The sequence below is a fragment of the Syngnathus acus genome, chromosome 11, assembly GCF_901709675.1.
Source record: "Syngnathus acus chromosome 11, fSynAcu1.2, whole genome shotgun sequence".
In the NCBI taxonomy this organism is placed as follows: domain Eukaryota; kingdom Metazoa; phylum Chordata; class Actinopteri; order Syngnathiformes; family Syngnathidae; genus Syngnathus; species Syngnathus acus.
In genome coordinates, this window is record NC_051096.1 from 5,204,220 (window position 1) to 5,228,049 (window position 23,830).

The 23,830-nt window shown below is 39.3% G+C and overlaps 2 protein-coding genes across 8 annotated transcripts; one reads left to right on the plus strand and one right to left on the minus strand.

Moving 5' to 3' along the window:
- Positions 1 to 9,380: 9,380 nt before the first annotated feature.
- Positions 9,381 to 23,694, minus strand: zgc:101785 (uncharacterized protein LOC450032 homolog). 5 transcript variants are annotated; one of them, XR_005099318.1, is made up of 14 exons: positions 23,227 to 23,694; positions 23,112 to 23,155; positions 22,849 to 22,945; positions 22,701 to 22,789; positions 22,345 to 22,458; positions 22,191 to 22,281; positions 22,016 to 22,095; positions 21,771 to 21,809; positions 21,615 to 21,705; positions 21,453 to 21,548; positions 21,332 to 21,387; positions 21,117 to 21,224; positions 14,426 to 14,550; positions 9,381 to 10,017 (listed from the first exon to the last, which is right to left on the minus strand). XR_005099318.1 is itself a non-coding variant. In XM_037263299.1 (13 exons), exons 2-13 carry the CDS (start codon positions 23,136 to 23,138, stop codon positions 20,787 to 20,789), a joined length of 948 nt encoding a protein of 315 aa, XP_037119194.1. In that variant the 5' UTR covers positions 23,139 to 23,155; positions 23,227 to 23,694; the 3' UTR covers positions 20,663 to 20,786. The 5 variants fall into 5 exon arrangements, 4 of the variants coding, with proteins under 4 accessions (XP_037119194.1, XP_037119192.1, XP_037119196.1 ...); XM_037263299.1 differs by lacking the exons at positions 9,381 to 10,017; positions 14,426 to 14,550 and adding an exon at positions 20,663 to 20,846; XM_037263297.1 differs by lacking the exons at positions 9,381 to 10,017; positions 14,426 to 14,550 and having other exon boundaries at positions 20,769 to 21,224.
- On the plus strand, positions 18,850 to 20,663 carry LOC119129912 (hepatitis A virus cellular receptor 1-like). 3 transcript variants are annotated; one of them, XR_005099319.1, is made up of 3 exons: positions 18,850 to 19,015; positions 19,445 to 20,221; positions 20,287 to 20,663. XR_005099319.1 is itself a non-coding variant. In XM_037263303.1 (3 exons), exons 1-3 carry the CDS (start codon positions 18,968 to 18,970, stop codon positions 20,165 to 20,167), a joined length of 735 nt encoding a protein of 244 aa, XP_037119198.1. In that variant the 5' UTR covers positions 18,850 to 18,967; the 3' UTR covers positions 20,168 to 20,402. The 3 variants fall into 3 exon arrangements, 2 of the variants coding, with proteins under 2 accessions (XP_037119198.1, XP_037119197.1); XM_037263303.1 differs by having other exon boundaries at positions 19,445 to 20,000; positions 20,037 to 20,402; XM_037263302.1 differs by having other exon boundaries at positions 19,445 to 20,402.
- Positions 23,695 to 23,830: the final 136 nt, after the last annotated feature.

A 23,830-nucleotide genomic window follows, 5' to 3' on the forward strand; every position in this document is an offset into this window, starting at 1 on the left:
TTAAAGCTAGGGTTAGGGCTTCAAAGTAGGGTTTTATACTAGGGTTAGGGTTTCAAAGTAGGGTTTAAAGCTAGGCTTAGGGCCTCACAGTAGGCTTTCATACGAGATTTAGGGTTTCAAAATAGGGTTTACAGCTAGGCTCAGGGCTTCCAAGTAGGGTTTTATACTGGAGTTAGGGTTTCAAAGTAGGGTTTAAAGCTAGGCTTAGGGTCTCAAAGTAGGGTTTCATACAAGATTTAGGGTTTCAAAGTAGGGTTTAAAGCTAGGGTCAGGGCTTCAAAGTAGGGTTTTATACTGGAGTTAGGGTTTCAAAGTAGTGTTTAAAGCTAGGCTTAGGGTATCAAAGTAGGGTTTCATACGAGATTTAGGGTTTCAAAGAAGGGTTTAAAGCTAGGCTCAGGGCTTCCAAGTAGGGTTTCATACTGTAGTTAGGGTTTCAAAGTAGGGTTTAAAGCCAGGCTTAGGGTCTCAAAGTAGGGTTTCATATGAGATTTAGGGTTTCAAAGTAGGGTTTAAAGCTAGGCTCAGGGCCTCAAAGTAGGGTTTTATACTGGAGTTAGGGTTTCAAAGTAGGGTTTAAAGCTAGGCTTAGGGTCTCAAAGTAGGGTTTCATACAAGATTTAGGGTGTCAAAGTAGGGTTTAAAGCTAGGCTCAGGGCTTCCAAGTAGGGTTTCATACTAGAGTTAGGGTTTCAAAGTAGGGTTTAAAGCTAGGCTTAGTGTCTCAAAGTAGGGTTTCATACGAGATTTAGGGTTTCAAAGGAGGGTTTAAAGCTAGGGTTAGGGCTTCAAAGTAGGGTTTTATACTAGGGTTAGGGTTTCAAAGTAGGGTTTAAAGCTAGGCTTAGGGCCTCACAGTAGGCTTTCATACGAGATTTAGGGTTTCAAAATAGGGTTTACAGCTAGGCTCAGGGCTTCCAAGTAGGGTTTTATACTGGAGTTAGGGTTTCAAAGTAGGGTTTAAAGCTAGGCTTAGGGTCTCAAAGTAGGGTTTCATACAAGATTTAGGGTTTCAAAGTAGGGTTTAAAGCTAGGGTCAGGGCTTCAAAGTAGGGTTTTATACTGGAGTTAGGGTTTCAAAGTAGTGTTTAAAGCTAGGCTTAGGGTATCAAAGTAGGGTTTCATACGAGATTTAGGGTTTCAAAGAAGGGTTTAAAGCTAGGCTCAGGGCTTCCAAGTAGGGTTTCATACTGTAGTTAGGGTTTCAAAGTAGGGTTTAAAGCCAGGCTTAGGGTCTCAAAGTAGGGTTTCATATGAGATTTAGGGTTTCAAAGTAGGGTTTAAAGCTAGGCTCAGGGCCTCAAAGTAGGGTTTTATACTGGAGTTAGGGTTTCAAAGTAGGGTTTAAAGCTAGGCTTAGGGTCTCAAAGTAGGGTTTCATACAAGATTTAGGGTGTCAAAGTAGGGTTTAAAGCTAGGCTCAGGGCTTCCAAGTAGGGTTTCATACTAGAGTTAGGGTTTCAAAGTAGGGTTTAAAGCTAGGGTTAGGGCTTCAAAGTAGGGTTTTATACTAGGGTTAGGGTTTCAAAGTAGGGTTTAAAGCTAGGCTTAGGGCCTCACAGTAGGCTTTCATACGAGATTTAGGGTTTCAAAATAGGGTTTACAGCTAGGCTTAGGGCTTCCAAGTAGGGTTTTATACTGGAGTTAGGGTTTCAAAGTAGGGTTTAAAGCTAGGCTTAGGGTCTCAAAGTAGGGTTTCATACAAGATTTAGGGTTTCAAAGTAGGGTTTAAAGCTAGGGTTAGGGCTTCAAAGTAGGGTTTTATACTGGAGTTAGGGTTTCAAAGTAGTGTTTAAAGCTAGGCTTAGGGTATCAAAGTAGGGTTTCATACGAGATTTAGGGTTTCAAAGAAGGGTTTAAAGCTAGGCTCAGGGCTTCCAAGTAGGGTTTCATACTGTAGTTAGGGTTTCAAAGTAGGGTTTAAAGCCAGGCTTAGGGTCTCAAAGTAGGGTTTCATATGAGATTTAGGGTTTCAAAGTAGGGTTTAAAGCTAGGCTCAGGGCCTCAAAGTAGGGTTTTATACTGGAGTTAGGGTTTCAAAGTAGGGTTTAAAGCTAGGCTTAGGGTCTCAAAGTAGGGTTTCATACAAGATTTAGGGTGTCAAAGTAGGGTTTAAAGCTAGGCTCAGGGCTTCCAAGTAGGGTTTCATACTAGAGTTAGGGTTTCAAAGTAGGGTTTAAAGCTAGGCTTAGTGTCTCAAAGTAGGGTTTCATACGAGATTTAGGGTTTCAAAGGAGGGTTTAAAGCTAGGGTTAGGGCTTCAAAGTAGGGTTTTATACTAGGGTTAGGGTTTCAAAGTAGGGTTTAAAGCTAGGCTTAGGGCCTCACAGTAGGCTTTCATACGAGATTTAGGGTTTCAAAATAGGGTTTACAGCTAGGCTCAGGGCTTCCAAGTAGGGTTTTATACTGGAGTTAGGGTTTCAAAGTAGGGTTTAAAGCTAGGCTTAGGGTCTCAAAGTAGGGTTTCATACAAGATTTAGGGTTTCAAAGTAGGGTTTAAAGCTAGGGTCAGGCCTTCAAAGTAGGGTTTTATACTGGAGTTAGGGTTTCAAAGTAGTGTTAAAAGCTAGGCTTAGGGTATCAAAGTAGGGTTTCATACGAGATTTAGGGTTTCAAAGAAGGGTTTAAAGCTAGGCTCAGGGCTTCCAAGTAGGGTTTCATACTGTAGTTAGGGTTTCAAAGTAGGGTTTAAAGCCAGGCTTAGGGTCTCAAAGTAGGGTTTCATATGAGATTTAGGGTTTCAAAGTAGGGTTTAAAGCTAGGCTCAGGGCCTCAAAGTAGGGTTTTATACTGGAGTTAGGGTTTCAAAGTAGGGTTTAAAGCTAGGCTTAGGGTCTCAAAGTAGGGTTTCATACAAGATTTAGGGTGTCAAAGTAGGGTTTAAAGCTAGGCTCAGGGCTTCCAAGTAGGGTTTCATACTAGAGTTAGGGTTTCAAAGTAGGGTTTAAAGCTAGGGTTAGGGCTTCAAAGTAGGGTTTTATACTAGGGTTAGGGTTTCAAAGTAGGGTTTAAAGCTAGGCCTAGGGCCTCACAGTAGGCTTTCATACGAGATTTAGGGTTTCAAAATAGGGTTTACAGCTAGGCTTAGGGCTTCCAAGTAGGGTTTTATACTGGAGTTAGGGTTTCAAAGTAGGGTTTAAAGCTAGGCTTAGGGTCTCAAAGTAGGGTTTCATACAAGATTTAGGGTTTCAAAGTAGGGTTTAAAGCTAGGGTCAGGGCTTCAAAGTAGGGTTTTATACTGGAGTTAGGGTTTCAAAGTAGTGTTTAAAGCTAGGCTTAGGGTATCAAAGTAGGGTTTCATACGAGATTTAGGGTTTCAAAGAAGGGTTTAAAGCTAGGCTCAGGGCTTCCAAGTAGGGTTTCATACTGTAGTTAGGGTTTCAAAGTAGGGTTTAAAGCCAGGCTTAGGGCCTCACAGTAGGCTTTCATACGAGATTTAGGGTTTCAAAATAGGGTTTACAGCTCGGCTCAGGGCTTCCAAGTAGGGTTTTATACTGGAGTTAGGGTTTCAAAGTAGGGTTTAAAGCTAGGCTTAGGGTCTCAAAGTAGGGTTTCATACAAGATTTAGGGTTTCAAAGTAGGGTTTAAAGCTAGGGTTAGGGCTTCAAAGTAGGGTTTTATACTGGAGTTAGGGTTTCAAAGTAGTGTTTAAAGCTAGGCTTAGGGTATCAAAGTAGGGTTTCATACGAGATTTAGGGTTTCAAAGAAGGGTTTAAAGCTAGGCTCAGGGCTTCCAAGTAGGGTTTCATACTGTAGTTAGGGTTTCAAAGTAGGGTTTAAAGCCAGGCTTAGGGTCTCAAAGTAGGGTTTCATATGAGATTTAGGGTTTCAAAGTAGGGTTTAAAGCTAGGCTCAGGGCCTCAAAGTAGGGTTTTATACTAGAGTTAGGGTTCCAAAGTAGGGTTTAAAGCTACGCTTAGGGTCTCAAAGTAGGGTTTCATACGAGATTTAGGCTTTCAAAGTAGGGTTTAAAGCTAGGCTCAGGGCTTACAAGTAGGGTTTCATACGAGATTTAGGGTTTTTTAAATATTTGACCAGTTTTTACTCATCTGATTTAAAAACAAGTTATTTGTCAGTTCGTTTTGTAGCTTTGACTGTAAATTATATGAAGTTCTCATACACTTATTTCATAATGGCCCTGCAAAAGAAGCTAAGACTAAATGCAGCCCGCGAAAAAAAACACCCCTGGCTTAAAACAACGGCAGCCATTTAGTAGAGACAAGGCTCAATCATCAGGGCTGTGTTTACCCTCATTCCAATTCTCGCACGTCTGTAAATAAGCACACAAAATGGCCCGGCGGAGGATTAATTTTCTCCTCCAGCTGTGTACTCTAATTGGGATAATAAGCCGAAAGGTTATCAGTGCGCTACGAGGCAGCGGCATAATTCAAGCACCTTGTCCAATTTCTCTTCTGGCTCCTTTTGTTTTCCTTCAGCAGCCCTCCAGTGCATTAAGTGGATATTAAAGGACACTGAACTTCCAGTTAAGGTTACTAATACTTGATTGGACACAATCACCTTTGAATTTTAAGCGTGACAACATGAAGTCAACCACACCTCTAGAATAAAGTCATCGAAGTTATTTTACAGTATTGAGCTTCAAAAGTTTCTTCAGTGGGGTCAGCCAAGTTTTTTTGCAAGGTTGTATACGTATGTTATTATGTAGCTCACCAACATTTTTATTTAAAATTATGAGATTATAGAACTTGAATGTATATTGGTTAACTGAATAGAATTTTTCAGCAAATATGTATTCTTGATTTTTTTTTAATAAAGGATTCCGTCGAGTGGTCACCATCGCTTTGCTACTCACGGAACAGGAAACATTTATGTTCAGTATTTTAATACAACACAGCAGTCATTAAATGTGCTCATCGAAATTGCCACAATTACATGTTGGTAATGGCTACGGCAAAAGTCATTATAGTTTTCATTCACTGAAGCGTTCTAACACATGAAACTCATCAGCTTTCCTGGGGTAGTTTTATTGTTTTTTGTTCGCTTTTGTTATTTAACAGCACTCTTAACATTTGAAGATGTTAAGAACAGATGTAGTCTGGTGTTTAACGGAGAGTAGAAACTTTGGATTGCGAGCGTATGTCAAAGGTCACCCTGTGATGAAAAGCAAAATACAATTATTATTATTATTTACATGTCAGCCACACGTTGGATTGGCCAAAAGTGGCTATTAGTGAGACGAGATGGAAGCCTCTCGAACATAGCTTCAAATAAATCCATGTCCACTGAACTGATTTCTTTGTTAAAACGCATGAATCTGTCGAGCGTGTTCATGCTGCGTTCATATTCCACGTTTAGTTATGATCCGACCTGAAGTATGCACCCAAGCCTTGATTGCTTCATTAATTTGGCTCCAGTCTGGATGATATTTGTCTCAAGCTGATTGGCCAACAGAGAGATACCTGCCGCTCTCAAATAAACAACATTTGTCATATTATTATTGTTAGCAGACATTTTCAAAGCAACTATTTTCTTTGTCATTAAATAATAATGGGACTATACAGGACAGAAAATTAGAATATTGTGATAAAGTTCTTTATTTTCTGTAATGCAATTAAAAAACCAAAAATGTTATACATTTATTATTTTAATATTGCTGATTATGGCATACAGCTTAAAAAAACTCCAATATCCTATCTCAAAATATTAGAATATCATGAATAAGTATACTAGTAGGGTATTCAACTAATCACTTGAATCGTCTAATTAACTCGAAACACCTACAAGGGCTTCCTGAGCCTTGAAAAACACTCAGCTTGGTTCAGTAAACGAAATCACAAGTATGGGGAAGACTGCTGATCTGACTGCTGTCCAGAAGACCATCATTGATACCCTCCATCAGGAAGGTAAGACACAAAAAGAAATTTCTCAAAGAGCAAGCTGTTCACAGATTGCAGTTTCAAAGCACATCCACAAAAAGTCTGTGGCAGGAAACGCTGCACAACCAAGAGAGATGACCGCAGCCTTAACAGCATTGTGAAGAAGAGTCGCTTCCAGAATTTGGGGGCGCTTCAAAGACCGTGGACTGAAGCTGGAGTCCAGGTATCAAAAGCCACTGTTCACAGACGTGTCCGGGAAATGGCCTACAATATTCCCATGGTCAAGCCACTTCTCAACTCAAGACAACGGAAGAAGCGTCTGACTTGGGCTATGGAAAAGAAGCACTGGACAGCATCCTGGGCATCCATAACATCTCAGCAATGCCACAGGCTGATTGCCTCCAAGCCACGCCGCATTGATGCAGTAATCTGTGCGAAAGGATTCCCAACCAAGTACTGAGTGCATCAACGGATATTTTCAAATGTTTGATTTTGTTTTGCTGTTATAAATCTTTTTTTTATTTGGTCTGAGGAAATATTCTAATATTTTGAGATAGGATATTTGACTTATCTTAAGCTGTAAGTCATAATCAGCAATATTAAAATAATAAAAGGCTTGCAATATTTCAGTTGATTTGTAATGAATCCAGAATGTATGACATTTTTGTTTTTTTAATTGCATTAAAGAAAATAAAGAACTTTATCACAATATTCTCATTTTCTGAGACAGTCCTGTAAGTATAAATCAAATAATCAAAAATCATGGCCAAACCGCCATACCCGCCCTCATCCCCACTTTCTGATTGGCTGTTTGATCTGTGATGTCATTCGGACACTCCATTAGGTACACTGCCATTTTCAAGTGTACCAAATCACAGGCCACTTCATTAGGGAAAAATCATGGTCAAAGCTTAAATGAAAGCGAAAAATGCCACACCCACCCTCACCCCCACTTTCTGATTGGCTGGTTGATCTGTGATGCCACACGGACACTTCATTGGGTACACCGCCATTTTCAAGTGTACCTAATAACAGGCCACTTTATTAGGGAAATATCATGGTCAAAGGTCACAGGTGTCAAGCTTTAGTCCTCGGGGCCGCGTTCCAATATGTTTTCCAAGTTACCCTCGTTAAGTGCACCTGCGTGAAAAGTTTTAGCCACTTTCACGTTCTGCAGGAGCTAAAACTTTTCACGCAGGTGCACTTAACGAGGGAATCACACGGACACTCCATTAGGTACACCGCCATTTTCAAGTGTACCTAATAACAGGCCACTTTATTAGGGAAATATCATGGTCAAAGGTCACAGGTGTCAAGCTTTAGTCCTCGGGGCCGCGTTCCAATATGTTTTCCAAGTTACCCTCGTTAAGTGCACCTGCGTGAAAAGTTTTAGCCACTTTCACGTTCTGCAGGAGCTAAAACTTTTCCCGCAGGTGCACTTAACGAGGGAATCACCCGGACACTCCATTAGGTACACCGCCATTTTCAAGTGTACCTAATAACAGGCCACTTTATTAGGGAAATATCATGGTCAAAGGTCACAGGTGTCAAGCTCTAGTCCTCGGGGCCGCGTTCCAACATGTTTTCCAAGATTCCCTCGTTAAGTGCACCTGCGTGAAAAGTTTTAGCCACTTTCACGTTCTGCAGGAGCTAAAACTTTTCACGCAGGTGCACTTAACGAGGGAATCACACGGACACTCCATTAGGTACACCGCCATTTTCAAGTGTACCTCATAACAGGCCACTTTATTAGGGAAATATCATGGTCAAAGGTCACAGGTGTCAAGCTCTAGTCCTCGGGGCCGCGTTCCAATATATTTTCCAAGTTACCCTCGTTAAACACACACAACTGATTCTAAAGATTCAGTTCACTTGAGAACTGGAATGCACATCGCTAGTACAAAACAATGCAAGCAATTGTAGGCTGCCGGTTGAAATAGCCGACTGGTTAGTGACTCGGGCTCTTGCTCGATAAGAACTTGGTTCGATCCCAGATACGAGAAAATACCTAGATGTGCTTTTGTTGTGCAATTAACCTTTTATTTATTCATTCTTTTTTTTTACCTCGTGTTGTGTACCATGAGGTGTACCTACACACATTGTCATATAAAGCAGTTAAGCAAATGTCTGATTTTTATGTTTTAATTGCCGAATATAAAAACAAGGAATAAAACACCAGACAAGTTTTGACATAAATGTTTATTAAAAATATTAAAAGTAAATTTCAAACCAGCAATCCAATATGAAATTGCAGTAGATATATTGGATAACAATATTTAGGTGTACATATTTAAAAACTACTATAAGTGTTACGCCACTATACATTGTTTACCAGCTCAGTGGCCTAGTGCTAGAGTGTCCGCCCTGAGACTGGGTTTCACTCACTCACAGATCCATTCAGTTGTCGAACGGGAAATGCAATTCATGACTCGTTCGTGAAGGGGAAGTTACGACATTTTCTTCGTCGTTTTGTTTTACGGCGAGGTGGCACCAGCTTCAATGGGCATTACCGACACCTACTGGTTGAAGTCATATGAACTGAAAAAAGAACGAATCACTTTAGGAAGTGATTTGTTCACTCTCATTCACTGAAAAGATTCGTTCTTTTGAACGAATCGTTCACTCACGAGCCAACACTAGTTAGCAATTTATCATCATTCATTAAAATTGACCTTTGCTGTCACTTTGACTTTTTCCTCTCTTTTCATTTTATTTTCACACAATTAAACTGCAGGAGTGAGCTAAAAATTGTAAAAGGGAATATTTTGTTGTTTTGGTGATGAATAACAGCCAATCTGTGTCTCCGGTGGGTAAACATGTCTGACATTCTGGTTTTGACCTTCTCCCACCTTCTCTCTTTGCTGGCTTGTGCTTATGTGACAGATAGATAAGAGCACTTATTAGTGTTTAACAGTCCTTGTTAGGTCAAAACAATCTACAATTTGCATGTCTCACGGCCAATTTTGTACTTGAGGTGAAATTGTGATGAACAGGAGTGGCTGTACATTTTTTTTTTATTCAAATAATATTGTCAGGAAAGAACCCCACTCATTGGTCCAGCTCGCTTGTGACCTGTATAGAAAATTGATGGAAACAATTGATCACATCATTTGCTGGAAAAAAAAAAAAAAAAAAACACAAGATCCTCCTTTCCTACCTTAGCTTTGATTCCAGAGGTGTGAATTAAGCGACATGCATCGCCATGGCGATCCCGTGCATAAATGCATTCTGATGATGAGCAAACATTGGCCTCCTTTGGCCCTCATTATGCAAATGAGGAATTGTCTTTTCAGGAGGGCTGGGCTGGGGTGATTTGTTTCAAGGGGAATCCGCCGCAGCATGGCAGTCATATGCTGTTGATTAACACGCTAATGGACAGCCAGCCGAGTGGGGTGAAGTCATTTCATACCAATCACTATTCATTACCTAATGAGAAATGATGACTCGGGGGCGCTCTCCACCTCAAAAGGCAAAGTTGATTAATCGTACTATCATTATTTACATCTTTAAATTCCAAACCTGTAATTAGGAGACACAGCCAAAAAGGGGTTGTAGCTCTTTATTCACAGACTGACCGTCATCTACCAAAAGCTAAGCAGATTTTTATTGCGCGGCGATGTGGAATCAAACAAATAAAAAACTTGAAATAAGATATTTTTGTGCACAGGTTGACCCTAACCCTAACCCTAACCTCAGGTCACACAAGTTTGATAAAAAGCTGTTTTACATGCAGCAAGAATTTAACAATAAATAAATAATATGCCAATCACAGCTATTAAGCACTGCATTAATTTGAGTAAAAAAATTAAGAATAACATTTAATTAGATTTAAAAGATCATTCCAAGTTTACTAGATCATATGCAATTGATTGTAGATGACTTGAAGCAATTGAAGTAAATGGAGAGTGGTGGCTGGTTGCAGTAATAAACACATTTTTCATTGCGGATCTTCAAAATGATCATCGAAATTTACCCGCCATACTCCACCCATGTAATACTTTGCATGCCATGTTATGATTATGAAGTGGATGTTTTTAGCAGACCCCCCCTCAACAAGCCCCCAATATATCCCACATACGGTCCAGTAACGCCGCTCGAAGGCATCCATCGTGTAAACATCCCGTTTGACATGATCTTGCTTTCCCGTCACGCTGTTGACTCATCACTTACTGAACAGGTGCTGTTTGAATAGAAGGCACACACAAACACACACACACACATAGAATTTAGTGGAGGATGCATCCTACGATTAGTAAAACATGCAGGCAAGCTTGCTAAAAATCTCACGCTGCTTACAGACGACTACAATTAGAGTCTGTGCTGCATTATTAACGCTGCTCATGTCCTTTAAAAAAAGAAAATTACATGGGAAAACAGTCGTCCAGTTACTCCGTTAATATTCACACCTCCCAGTGTGAAGGTATTTGAAGTATCAGACGCGGAATGCATTTCTACTCCGCCTTCCCGATGAAAAATGCATCAGCTTCGATCGCCCTAGCCGTTGCAAATCTCGCGTAAGGTTAGCCCCGGCGAACAAAACGTTGTCTTTTTATTCCCCTCGCTCTCCTGGCTTTGTCTTACCTGCGTGCCATTAAGAAGCCCAACGCATCAAACACGCCAGCGCCGCTCGGGAGGCTTTTCCTTTCAATTAAAACTGACCCTGACCATTTCTGTCGGGCCTCCTGCGCTCATCAAGTACAACTGGAAGCTCCAAGTTATTACTTACTCTCCAGTAGGCTTCCACTTTATATCTTGCTTGGCACAACTTTAAGAAGAAAGTGAAATGATAACGAAGGAGTATGACGAACTGGGCCTCCCACAAATAGACTGCAAGGTTGATTCAAAGATTTCATCCTATCAAATATTTTCTCTTAATTATCTGCAAGAGACAATTCACATCTGCAAGCTATTAAATGGGTCAGTAAGTTAGTAAATTAGCCCCTATGACTTTTTATTAATAGACTTCCCACCGAGAGCGGTGTAGGGGGTTGATATAACTGAAAAGGATGAATAGCCGACTTCTCGATTCAATTTTGAACTTTAATCAAATTGCCAATTAACTGTATTAACATGGGAGGCTTCATGTTTAGAATTGATGGATCCCAGTTGCTCCTCGCCGCGTCTTAATGAAACCGAACGGGGAGGGAGGAGGAGCCTAGCGAGGACGACCTTCGGCTACTGATGCGCTAATTAACTCGCTGTTATGCTTTGAGGATCAATTATTCAGCGCAGGTGAGTATTGCGTCATTATTACAACGAAACGTCAGTGCATCCATGCAGCTAGTTGGAATTGAGTGCCATCCCCCCTCCCCGAAAAGCACACCATATGCACTTGTGACTGAGTGGATAATCCCAAATTATGCAGGGATCAAGGTTAATCTGTGGTTAAAAAATGAAATGGATTCAGAAGCTATCAAGAATCAAATCTCTCGTCTGGCATGTTTTGCAAGTCCCATTTTACCAATCAGGACCATGGCTAGTTCACCTTTTCTCATGTCGCCTCTCTTTGGTATGATAGAAAGCAGACCTTTGTAAGGATCAACTATCATTACATGGGATGAGCATTTCTTTGCATGCTGGGATCTTTGAGGATTACAGGAGGATTACTTCTTTCATATTTTCAAACCCTCTGTGGGCTGGATCCACTTTATCTTTTACCGTCCAGCAGTTTTTGCTAAGATAGTGGTTAACCTTCCCCAGACTGTTTGTCCCTCAGATTTGATTTCAGCATCAGTGCATCGTTTTTGTGATGTTATTCTTGTACAGAAGAATTTGGCATGCACAATTGCTGGAAATTTATAATTTATGGTTGCATTGATTTCACATTTTTGTCAGAGTCATATACCCTAAACACGCCTTTTGCTACTTCTGTATTTTTTTCTAATGTGTTTTTATGTAAATATAAATAATCAAAATATTTTTTGTTATTTATGTAAATATAAATAATCAAAATATATATTTTTTAACTTGTAGTGTTTTTATGTACCGTATTTTCCGGACTATAAGGCGCACCGGACTATAAGGCGCACCTTCAATGAATGGCCCATTTTAAAACTTTGTCCTTATATAAGGCGCACCGGACTATAAGGCGCACCATTAATGCATCATGTCAGATTTTTCAACCAAATCAAATCATTCTCCATTTTATCTTTTTTATTTCAACTTCAGACGCAACAAGTTACTTTATAATCACAAAATAATGATCCATAGTCTTTTTGATTCATGATTCATAGTCTTCAGCGGGCCACTTATGATTGATTTCATGACACAATGCTTCGGGCCAGTTTAAATTTAGGAATTTGGTCCATATATAAGGCGCACCGGACTATAAGGCGCACTGTCTGCTTTTGAGAAAATTTTCGGTTTTTAGGTGCGCCTTATAGTCCGGAAAATACGGTAAATATAAATAATCAAAATATTTTTTTAAACTTGTAGTGATTTTTCTTTCAGCTTTCTCTCTATTATAGTCAAAAGTGTCAGAAGAAAAAAAACTTTTTAATATTAACTATGCCTTTGAGTCTCAACTTTTATTACATTAAAGTCCAAATCCAAAAGTACCTTAATCATTATTATTTTATATTATTGTTTCTGGCCAGATTAAAGAATTTCTTCCATTCTTGTGAGAGTGCTTTCGAATTAATCCTTTCTCCATGCTTATTACACACAATTATATCCATTTTCTCATCTCACTCTGAGACAGGAAGCAATTAAGTGCATTACCCAAGGCGTTTTACTTTTTTCCACCCCTTTTTCTTGAACCTGCCTTTGTTCAACATGACATTTACCATCCATCTCCCTGTCCAGGGCGCTGCCTCTTAGTAAGGCTCCCTCTCGCCTTCTTGACAGGACGTCAACCCCCCCGCCCCCCAACAAATGTATCTGCTTTCAGCATCCACTGACCTCTGCAGCCACACGTACGCACAACCTCGGCTGAGAAATGATACGCATGTGACTGCTCAAGTGTGCTCGCCAACAATGCTAACAAAATTGGCAGCTATCGTCCAAATCATTTTTTTCCCCTCGCTTTTATCCAGCGCCAGGGGGAAGGGGGGGGGGGGGGGAAAGGCTTGTTCACCTTGAGGGAAAAAGGTGAAAGAAAAAATTCTGAGTGCTCTATTTAAGCAGTTGCAATGATGAATGGATTTGAGGTTTTAGCCTTGTCAATCTTCCCCACCCAAAAATGTCTTTACAGCAGAGGGAGAATATTTTATGGCCTGTATGGAGTCTCATCACATGAATGCTAAAAGTCGCTCGTCTTCTCATTATTACAAATATGCAAAACGTGCAAGTCTGCTATGAGGTCTCAGAAATAAATGACACTAGATGACAAATGGTTTGCTCTTGAATTCCAGATCCTGGGGGTCAACGATATGATCTCTAAAAAAGGCTTTTGTTTACTTTTATTTAATCGCATTATAGTGTAACGTCTAACCATAGTTGCATGACAGTTGTCGAGGGCCATCCAAATTTTGCATCACAGCATCATCGGAAATGAAGCCAATTAATGTCAGTGTAGCTAATCATTTAAAAGCTAATGTCAGTATAGAGCTGTTAGCAACTTCAAGCTCTGATGCTTTCATGCAGTTGTAATCACTGACTTGCTTTATTAATGACGCACAGCCAAAATACCGCTATGGGACTTTTTCGTTTCTTTATGACAGCATGAGCGACGCTTTAATCGACAAATACATTTGATGCCAAGATTTTATTTTCTCCCCCTCCACTGCGTGTTGGCTCTTACAAACGTGCTGTAAACAAGAACACGGCTCTTATTGGCTTCTTGATGCAAAGTGAAGGTGACCAAGCAATTTCTGCTAACTTGCAACAAATCAAATGCATTACTCTGTGTAAGTGGCTACTCCCTCATCAGTTTTCCCACAATGGGAGAGGTGTCTTTCTGCTGCGGGGGAAAAAAATGAGATCTATTGATCCTATGGGGGGGGTAAAGGGACTCCAGGCTTACTTGGCTCATGCGTTCCAAATGCAGTGATAGATGGATGAGAGCGAGCGCCCCACAATCAGATTGGCTATGGATTGTTGTGGACTGAATGGATGGCTCTTGGCTTCTCCCCAACCTGGAAGTCATAAATTGGTGCAGTTGAAACGGGGCGCCGACGGGGGGGATTGTTGCTCTGATTGGTTTACTGCGCATGTCAAGTCATTGTTGTCCCGCAAGAGAGCTTCTTAATCCAATTGACGGGAGTTAAAGGATGTGACGAATCTGGCCTCCCTGGGCAAAATGGAAACAACCTGCTGGTGTGCAATGTCACATTGTACCACAAGGTGGCCACGTGTGAACCCATCTCACCTGTCACTTCTAATGGCACACAAGGTGAGAACATGCAAACAGCTGACCTCTTTCAATGTGACAAAAGTGCCAAGTATACTTAACTATAGTTATCTCACTAGTTGTCTCACTAGATATCTGATATCACAGATATGACACACGGCGATCCGTGTGAGATCAGATATCACAGAATGCCCCAAAATGCTCACTAGTTATCTCATTAGTTGTTTCACTAGATATCTGATATCACAGATATCATATTTCACAAAATGAGGTGCAATGAGGAGTAAATGTCACCCACTTCTCAGGTTGCCTTGTAGAATAAACCACAAAGCATAAGTGTCGCAGCATGCGGCTCTGCTCCGGTCCTGGTGAGCATCTTCATCAGTTGATCCATGTTGCAGGAACCAGGTCCTTTGGCCCCACCTAGTGGACAAAAGCAGGAAGAAATACACATGTTGAAATATTATTTTTCAAATATTTGTACGTGTACGCTGTCGCCGTCTTCTGGTCAGTTAGTGAAATGCGTCGGTGACAACTTCTGGGAACCCCAAACATTTTTTTTCCATTTGTCTCATGTGCTATATTCTATTTTCTTTTATGGGAATGAGAATTGAAAATCAAACTTTTGTTACACAGGCAACAAATAATAAAAATCAAGCTTTATTTCAAGTTTATTGTATCAATTTTCAGTTTGCTTTTTCTCCCTCTTTGCATTAATAAATAACATGAGCCTGCTGATATTTTGCATGATATCAAAGGTTGATCTCACTGCCATGCTTCAGCAGGTTCGAGGAAGTAAACTCTATTTTTTATGGGAAAATCCAGCCCTTTGTTGACCTTAAAAATATAGTGATCCTTACAGTTATTTGTAGAATCACTTTTATCTGCAACATGTGATTATTTTATTTTTTTTAACTTGATGCACTCTAATTTTGCTGTTTTTGGTGCATTGTTTATTAAATAAAGTGTGTAAAGTATGCTCCTCACCACTCTCCATAAGAAAGAAAACAAGCAAGCTGTTATGATCACTATTTTTTTTTTTTTTGGTTTTACATTCCTACACACTTGAAGATAAGACTCAAACAGCAAAATACTTTTGCGTTGCTGAACCTATGCCAACAATTCATTGGATTTTTTCTCTCCCAAATGTTAAATTCATTCTTCAGTTGATCTGGTTAATCATATCATATCAGTTTCCCTCGGTCACTGTTTTGTTGAAAGAGTCTGGTGAAAAGTAAACACTTTCAAAACTGTGAGGAATTTGAATCTTATCACTATTCAAATGTACAGTACTAATACCAGCATGTGATATTGGGCAGCAGTCAAAATATGTTTTTCAACTCTTCTCATGAAATTAAAATAAAAACAATTCTAGAATCATAAAAAAAAAAACACTAATTGAAATCTGTATCATCAATAATAATTCAACACTTCCATTTCTTGAATTATAATATGCAGTGGTCACGTAAACAAATAAAACGACACGTGTTTGATATCTCTTCTCTATCCATGTTGAAAATGTTGGTGAAGGCAGAGCAAGATATTTCTCTTGTGGCCTGCCCCCTGACAAATATCTCTTATCAGCATCGGCGTACCACAGGGTGGTATAAAAAGACCAGCCCAACGTTTGGAAGGGCAGAATTTACAGTACATGAAATATACAGTAAGAGACCACAATGGAGAAAACAACAATGTTTGTCCTCTGGATATGCTTCATCTTCATGTTCACGAGCTCCACTGAGGTAAGAGCACTTTGCAAATTTTTTTAGCAAAGCAAGATAAATACTTATTTTATTTTTTTATCATTTTATATTAATAATATTTAACATTATATTTGTCATTCCATAAGAATCTGTGTCTGAAAAGCAAAGCGTGGAGAGTCTCTGTCATTTTGATGCGGATATTTGATCCATCACTAAATGATCCTCAACTTTATTAAGCCAAAAATCATTCAATTCCCAAACAGTATTGAGGATTCTATTCCACCTCCAAATTTATGATTTAAGCTAGCATATTCCATGTCCTAAAAAATCAGAAAGGATAACGTAACACAAAGAGTTCATATCCGTGTGTGTTTTTATCCGCCATGGAATATGCAAAGTGTGGTTCATGTGTTCGGCCTTTAGCAGCCAGAAGGAAGAGCAGGTGCTTGATCTTTGCATGATATGACCATGAATGATTTGCCTGTGGAACACAGCAACTCATTATTATTATTCCGCCACCTTTTATCTCATGCCTTCACACAGACACGAATTGAGTGACACGGAGAGAACAACAATCGGAAATGTCAATCGCTGACGGGGTATCAATTTGAATTTTTTTTTTTTTAATGGAGTTTTGAAACTTTTAATAAAATAATCAAGCGATTAAACCAATGTGTATTTTGCAGGGGCAAAGCGGGACCGCATGTTCATCATGTACAAGTGAAACAAGCCCGACTGACGCTTCTTCTCAGTCGACGGCGACCACGCCCAGCCGTTCCTTCGCTGGTGACCTCGCGATTGATGCATCGCAACCTCATTTGTCCATCACACCAGAGCAGCCTACAGCATCCTCCGAAACAACCTCCAGCAGCCGAGTGCCAGCTTCCACCCCAAAACCGTTACCATCTCAGAGTCCGACCACCTCTGCCAGAACATCGACCACAACAATAAAAGCAGGGACAAATTCTTTGTTTGAATTATCCACTCCAATGCTATTGTGCATAATGGCCATTTTAATCTGCAACGTATAAAATGCAAGACCTTGTAGAGGCATCATATTGCGAAAAATATTTATTGTAATGGAATTTGTTATTTTTGGGGGGATTTCTACTCAGCAGGATTAAAATATTGGAGTGGGATGTTTTACTTTCTTGAAACAAATAAACATGCTTGTATTACAACTGGTAAATTATGTGTAATATATTTTTTTTGCATCCACGTGCAAGCTTCCTGCAAGGGTGGGTGGGAATGAAGTTTTGCATTTGTGGTCCATGACCCGGATGGGAACCGAGAACCGCCTTCCGAAAAGCGGTATCAGGTTCACAATCTTAAAGACTTCAGAAAGGATAACAAGTGGAATTTCAGGGAGCAGCATTTTTGTCAATACCGCCAAGATGGAGAATGAAATGGCTGACCTGCCAAAAGGAAGACTTCAAGTGAAGCTGTTGAGGATCAGAAAAGATTTTCACAGTCCCTCCAAGAGGAAATCGTTTTGCAATATGAAGTATATTGTCCCGGGTTTCTTTTCATTGGCTCTGCTGGAATTTTTCTTTGTGCAGGTAAAACACTTTGAAATAAGTTGATATCTTAAAAGCTTACATTATTTCAATACATTTAAAGTAATAGTAAGATTTTTTTTGTTTCCCTCTATGATCTTTATTACTACACAGAGCATTCTACAAGCTACGCCATTCACGAATGAAAAATCTCTTACAACCTGGCCTTTTAATCAAACCATCAATACCACCGCCATCTTGGTTTCTAGTAGTATGACCACAACAACCCAACCTGTGACCACCAAGGGTGTCGCCATGACAACCAACGCACAACGTCACCTGTCCGCCTCCTCCGGTCTGCTCATTGGATTGTTTGCCTTCCGGGGAGTTTGCCTTTGAGCTTCTTGTTAGTTCAAGGTATTTTTCTGCTGTCTTTATCTTGAACAACTGTATCCAAAATATCCATTTAGCAAATTAAAAAAGAAAAAAAGTATTTGCTAGCATATTGTAGATTTTATTTTATTTTGGAAAACTTTTGGCAACTAAAGTGCTGCGACGAAGTGAACGTTTTGAACCTCCTGTTGAGTTCACATATTAACGAATGTGATTTTTTGTTTTTTTAAATATGTATCCGTCACAAATAGGTCAGCCAATGAGGAAATCTGAAGATAGATATGTCTCAAAGGATTACAGTCCAATTTGTTCCTCCTCATGTTTCAAGGAAGAGGAAAAGAATTGTGGGGAAAAACCAACAACAATAAAATGGTTGAATCACGGCATGTACTGTTATATCAAATGGCGCCATTTAGACCTGCCATATGTATATTGATCGGGTAATATTTAAACATTTGACACCGCTTCTGTTTTTTTTCCCCAAATAGGACAAACAAAAGAGTTGTTCACTACTAGTTCGTATTTCTTCAGACATAAGCAGAAGCGGTGGAGCAATGTGTGTGTGTGTGTGTGGTTTGCACAGTGCCCAGGGGCTACTTCCTACAAAGGGAGGAACAATGCACACAAAAGTGTAAGTAAAACATTCATATGTTGCTTAGTATGAGCCTGTTGATTACAAGAAGAGGAAACTTTTTTGGAGGAAACAGTTTTTGTAAGATGATTTTCTGTTCGGTACGCATTTTTTTATTTTTATTTTCAAACCACCAAACCTTAGTACTTTTTGAAAACTGACCTTGAGGCTATCACTTACTTATATTATGGTGCAGTACAAGGACATTAAAACCAGTCTGTCAATTATCCACTATAAGCGGACAAAGTATTTGTAAAAGGAACAACCCCCACCCCAAAAAAAAATTATATTGATGTAGAATGTTTATCGTAATCATTTTCACAGGTAACAAAAGCGAAAATGTGACGGAATTTTTTTCATGGAATGTTCCATCAAATATATTCAAAGGCAATATTTGATCAGCAAAATTCTCTCTCACCCCACACAACTTCCTGGAACCAAGGTCAGAGCATAAAAAGTGAGCCATAAATTGACTCCTATCCAAATCGATGACGCTCTTCTATAAAAGCAAGAACAGACAAGGTCCCGTCAGTGAGCACATGGATGCGGTGAAGAAGAATTGGACCTTCCTGTGAAGTGATCATTTTGGGGACATCTCTAAACCTCGTCTTGACATCATGAAGAATTTGATTGTGGGATTTTGCATTGTGGCACTCCTGGCAAGGGTACGATTTTTTTTCCATTTATCTACTTCAACGTAACTCTCTATTGTTTACTGAAGTTTTATTATGACAAAAAAAATGAGAAAAAAATCTAGAAAGTTAGATTTATTGAATAATTTGAATATAGCTACTATATTTAAAATAAAAATACAAACTAAAAAAAGATTTGAATAATAATTGCTTTCATTGGTACTTACAGAACCCAAAAGTCAACACATTTTATTCATTATGTCCCACGTTGCTTATAACAGAAATTTAAACAATAATTTATTTTAAAAAACATGTTACAATATTTTGGTGAGAAATTATTATTTCTCTTTTTTTGTTTTTAAACTCTAAAGCTCTGTTTACCATATCGTGTTGGCTTAAGAAACATCCGCAATAACAGGTCATCAAAAACATTTTCTTTCTTTATCTAACATTGTTGAACAGGTTCAAGTCACAATGACTCAGTCCACACCCGACGCTACCACAAATACCCCAACGCAAACCAAATCCATTCCAGCTACAATGTCATCGGCTGTGACAAGCTCCATGACAAGCTCCATGACAAACACCGGATCTTCTGTCACGACCTCCATGGCAACCACCAGACCTACTGCCATGACCTCCATGGCAACCACCAGACCTACTGTCATGACCTCCATGGCAACCACCCGACCTCCTGTCACGACCTCCATGGCAACCACCCGACCTCCTGTCACGACCTCCATGGCAACCACCCGACCTACTGTCATGACCTCCATGGCAACCACCCGACCTCCTGTCACGACCTCCATGGCAACCACCCGACCTCCTGTCACGACCTCCATGGCAACCACCCGACCTACTGTCATGACCTCCATGGCAACCCCCCGACCTCCTGTCACGACCTCCATGGCAACCACCCGACCTACTGTCATGACCTCCATGGCAACCACCCGACCTTCTCCTGACATGACCTCTATGGCAGCCACTGAATCTCCTCCTGACACGACCTCTATGGCAACCGACGAATCTCCGACTGACATGACCTCCACGGCATCAACAATGCCTCCTATTGTCACCACCACAACAATGCCAACCAAAACAACCACGCACAGTCGAGGAAGTGGAGTAGTACGTTCGCTGCAGTTGCTCGGGGTCTCACTCTTTCTTAGTGTCGTTTGCACATGAACAATCAAAAAGCAAAATCTGCCAAATTGATTTAATCATATGATTTATTGTTTGGATATAATAGCTGCTTTTGTTTTTAAACATGTCACACTCGGTCAAATTGTATTTTTTTGTGTGTCTGCTCGATTTCATTGCACTTGTGGTACAAAGATGATTAAACAATTTAGATTCTGATTACGTTTGTGAGTTTTGATATGATATTAGAAATTATTTAAATGCTCCTGTTTATAAATATATAACATTTGCGCAGTGTTTTCTTTTTGTTTTCGCATAGTTGTGAATTGCAATATCCTCAAACTATTACATAGAAAACTTAAAGTTTTACACTCGATAAAATTGAATCAAAGCATCACTTGTCAAACCATAAATAATAGAATGGATCAGAAAAATTTCAATGGTCAAGGAGTAACTGCTATTTGAGAAATAAAATATTTCTTAAAAGTTGAATGGACTGTTTACTTCCTTTACTGGAATTGAAATTAAAACAGACACTGCTCCATTGTGTATTTTTTTTTTTAATAATTGACAAATGCTCTACATAGATTGAATTTTGTTTTAGACTGGCACAATGATGAAAACAATCGCAATCACACACAATCACTTAAGTATCACCAAATATTTAATCTTCAGATCGACAGATGGCCAACAGAGCTTCTAAATGATATCCTTTGAAATGTTTCTGTTGAGACGGAAAATAGAATGCTTGTCAAAAATCCACCAAAAATATAAACATGAATTTAACTCATACGTACATGCCAAACAAAAGTGATTTCAACAAATAATTTGGACGAGAATTTCATATTCAGTTCTGGTCATTTTAGACCCCGCCTTTTTTTGTGTCAGTCAATCACCTCTCACTTTGCTTCAAGATTATTATAGACTAAGCCTGAGGCTTACCGTAGTGTTTATTGTTACCTAAGTGAGTTTTTTGTGCATACTGGTGACCAACCTGCAGGGTCGTGTAGAGAGAAGTTCCCGTCATTTTAAGAAACGCCACTCTGATACTGAGTAGATCTTCCTCACTGTGGGACACCATTATGCCTTGCACGATTGGTGCCTAGAAGAAAACAGAAGGCATATCTCAAATCCTCTTCACATGACACTACAATAAACAGAGTCATATGAGGAAGTAATTTAATTGAAAACAATAAAAAAAAGGCTTACCTTCATGCCGGTTAATCTTTTGGCAAGGTACGCATCAGGGTTTTGAATGCACTCCACTGTTATGACACAAATAACTTGTCATTATTATATACTGCCGACACGGATCCATAACAAATAATACCTAGAACAGTCAAACCCAGACGAATATCCCCGGAGAATTTTTTCTCCAGAGCTGGAATCACCATGTGTCCACTTTCCAGTTCCAGTCCCATCAGAACTGTCAGTAACATAATGGTAAGTTATCACAAAACAATAAAAAATATGTTTCGATTTTTCACCTCACCTTTGTTAAGGTGAGTTAAGTCTCTCGATGTGAGAATATCAATCCAAGGAGCTGCGTCAGCTTTTTTCTCGTTTAGTGATGCCAAAAGAGACTGCCAGAAAGTAGTATCGCAAAATCTAGATTTATGTAGCTAGGTAACATTTCAATTGTTTTTACCTCAATGTCCTTTTGAACAAAACCTGCGACATCTTCTTTCTAATGGAGTGGGATGCAAAAAATCATTTCAAAATATATAAATTCAATGATATGCCCCTTTTTTAAGTCTAGTCCAGCTGTGCAACAGTAATACCGTAAATTTCGGACTATAAGCCGCTACTTTTTTCTAAGATTTTGAACCCTAATTCATGAATTTTAGCTGGTGCGGTTTATAGTCCAAAAATTACGGTAAGTAATCGACTTACATTGATCAGAGATACTATGAGCTTAGCAAAGTCTCCACTGGTTTCTCCTTTGGCTTCCTTCTCCAGGTCCTTTTTACACACTGAAAAATAAATGAAGCAGTAACATAATTTTCATTTTAAAAATATAAATTTGATTTAGTGGATATAATCCCCAAAGCAAGACTTGTGTGCTTACTTTCTTTATATGCAGCACTGATGTCTCGAAGCTCTTTGCCTGATCTTGTACACAGAATCTCCAGAAGTGTTTCCTCGTCTGTGCCTAAACCCTGAACATACAATTTATTGTCCTAAGTGTACATATTTGGAAGAGCGGAATAACAAAAACACACCGCCATGGCCTGTTGTAGGCGATAAGCCTCATGCTGCAAGGGAGGCATCATCAATACCAACATGAGAGCTTCCAGATCTCCAGACAGAACTTTTTTCAGGACAGCTATTAGGTTCTGTATCAAAGAAAGCAAAAAGTAAAAGACATTATGAGATCTAAACATTAATTAAATAAAATGGGACTTAAACTCGTGCCTTGCGGTACACCACGGGTGATACTGAAACTGAACTGAAACTCCCTCACTAAACAAAGGTGTGTTAGTGAGACATTTAAACGGTGTTTGTTCAGCAAATATTTACAAATGAGAGATCATCATCCGTATCATTGGAACTAAAACATTTCTACATGATTCTTTACCTGTTGTGTTGTGTCTTTGTATATTTTGGCAATATGCTGCCTTTGAGCATTATTGCGATTTGTTAGGATTCGGACAAGAGGGGCAGCATCTGCGGAAACAACACATTGGTTGGAATTTTAAAACATGGAATACAACGCAACAGCATACCTTTCTTCTCCATTGCTTTTTGGATTTGAATGACATCTCTTTGTGGTTGGAAACCGGAGAAAGGTCGCACAGTTCCAAGGGTACCCCAGGACATTGTCTACACGACAAACAAATATCCAACCATGTTGTTATGACAATTAGATCCAAAGTTGGAATAGAAAATAAAGTGTTATCTATTCATTGCAATTTAGTGTTTCACATATAATATTCAAACCAAACCAGGAACAACAATAAGCACTAAAGAAAAAAATATGTGTACTTACATGAGATTTGTAGTACTCTCGATCCATCGCGTTGTTTCAAATACCTATAAATAGGAAGTAAATAAATCAACCTAGACATACAAAAACAAGTTTAAGGATTTTTTTTTTTTTTTACCTGCGATAGAATCCTGTGGCCCAGTTTGTTACAGCGCTGTTAAGTAGTGAACTACTTTTTTTTTTCTTTCTTTCTTCAAACAACCTTAAGTTATCAGCCTCGTCCCACCCTGCCACACCTCCAGCACTCACCTGGGACGTTCTACACATTCTCTATGAGTTACCATTAAATGCATAGTACAGATTAATTTAGCTTAGAACCTGCTCATATCAACAATCAATTTTTTCTTGCTGATTTTTTATTTGTCAGCACAACCTGAAAAAAAGCTATTGAAATATTGAAAGCATAGGAAGACCTCATTCTTAAGGAAATTTGATCTTTCTGAGCCAGACTCCCTTGCACACCAGCACAAGCAGAAACCTGACACCTTTGTGGTTATTAAAAACAAAAGCTGAGTAGCTCCGGATTATTTCCCAAATACGTCGCAAGTCACTGTATAAAAGAGATTTTTTAACTTGTTTTTTTTATATGTCGTAAGATTCAATAGGTTAGAAAAAAAATCAGCATTAGGCACAAAAATGTACTGGATGAAAAGATAAAGCGCAAAGTGGGAAGGATAGCCAAAGTCAATATTTAAACAAGAAAAGCAATGCTCAATAGAGCA

Excerpts from the sequence above, each read along its gene's own strand:
- LOC119129912 (XM_037263302.1), top strand. The coding sequence starts at position 18,968 with ATGAAGAATTTGATTGTGGGATTTTGCATTGTGGCACTCCTGGCAAGG. Across the intron at positions 19,016-19,444 it reads TTGTGGCACTCCTGGCAAGG|GTTCAAGTCACAATGACTCA; the intron begins GTACGATTTTTT and ends ATTGTTGAACAG.
- zgc:101785 (XM_037263297.1), bottom strand. The coding sequence starts at position 23,138 with ATGGATCGAGAGTACTACAAATCTCAT. Across the intron at positions 22,282-22,344 it reads GCCTACAACAGGCCATGGCG|GGTTTAGGCACAGACGAGGA; the intron begins GTGTGTTTTTGT and ends TTGTATGTTCAG. Across the intron at positions 22,096-22,190 it reads CAGTGCTGCATATAAAGAAA|TGTGTAAAAAGGACCTGGAG; the intron begins GTAAGCACACAA and ends TTTATTTTTCAG.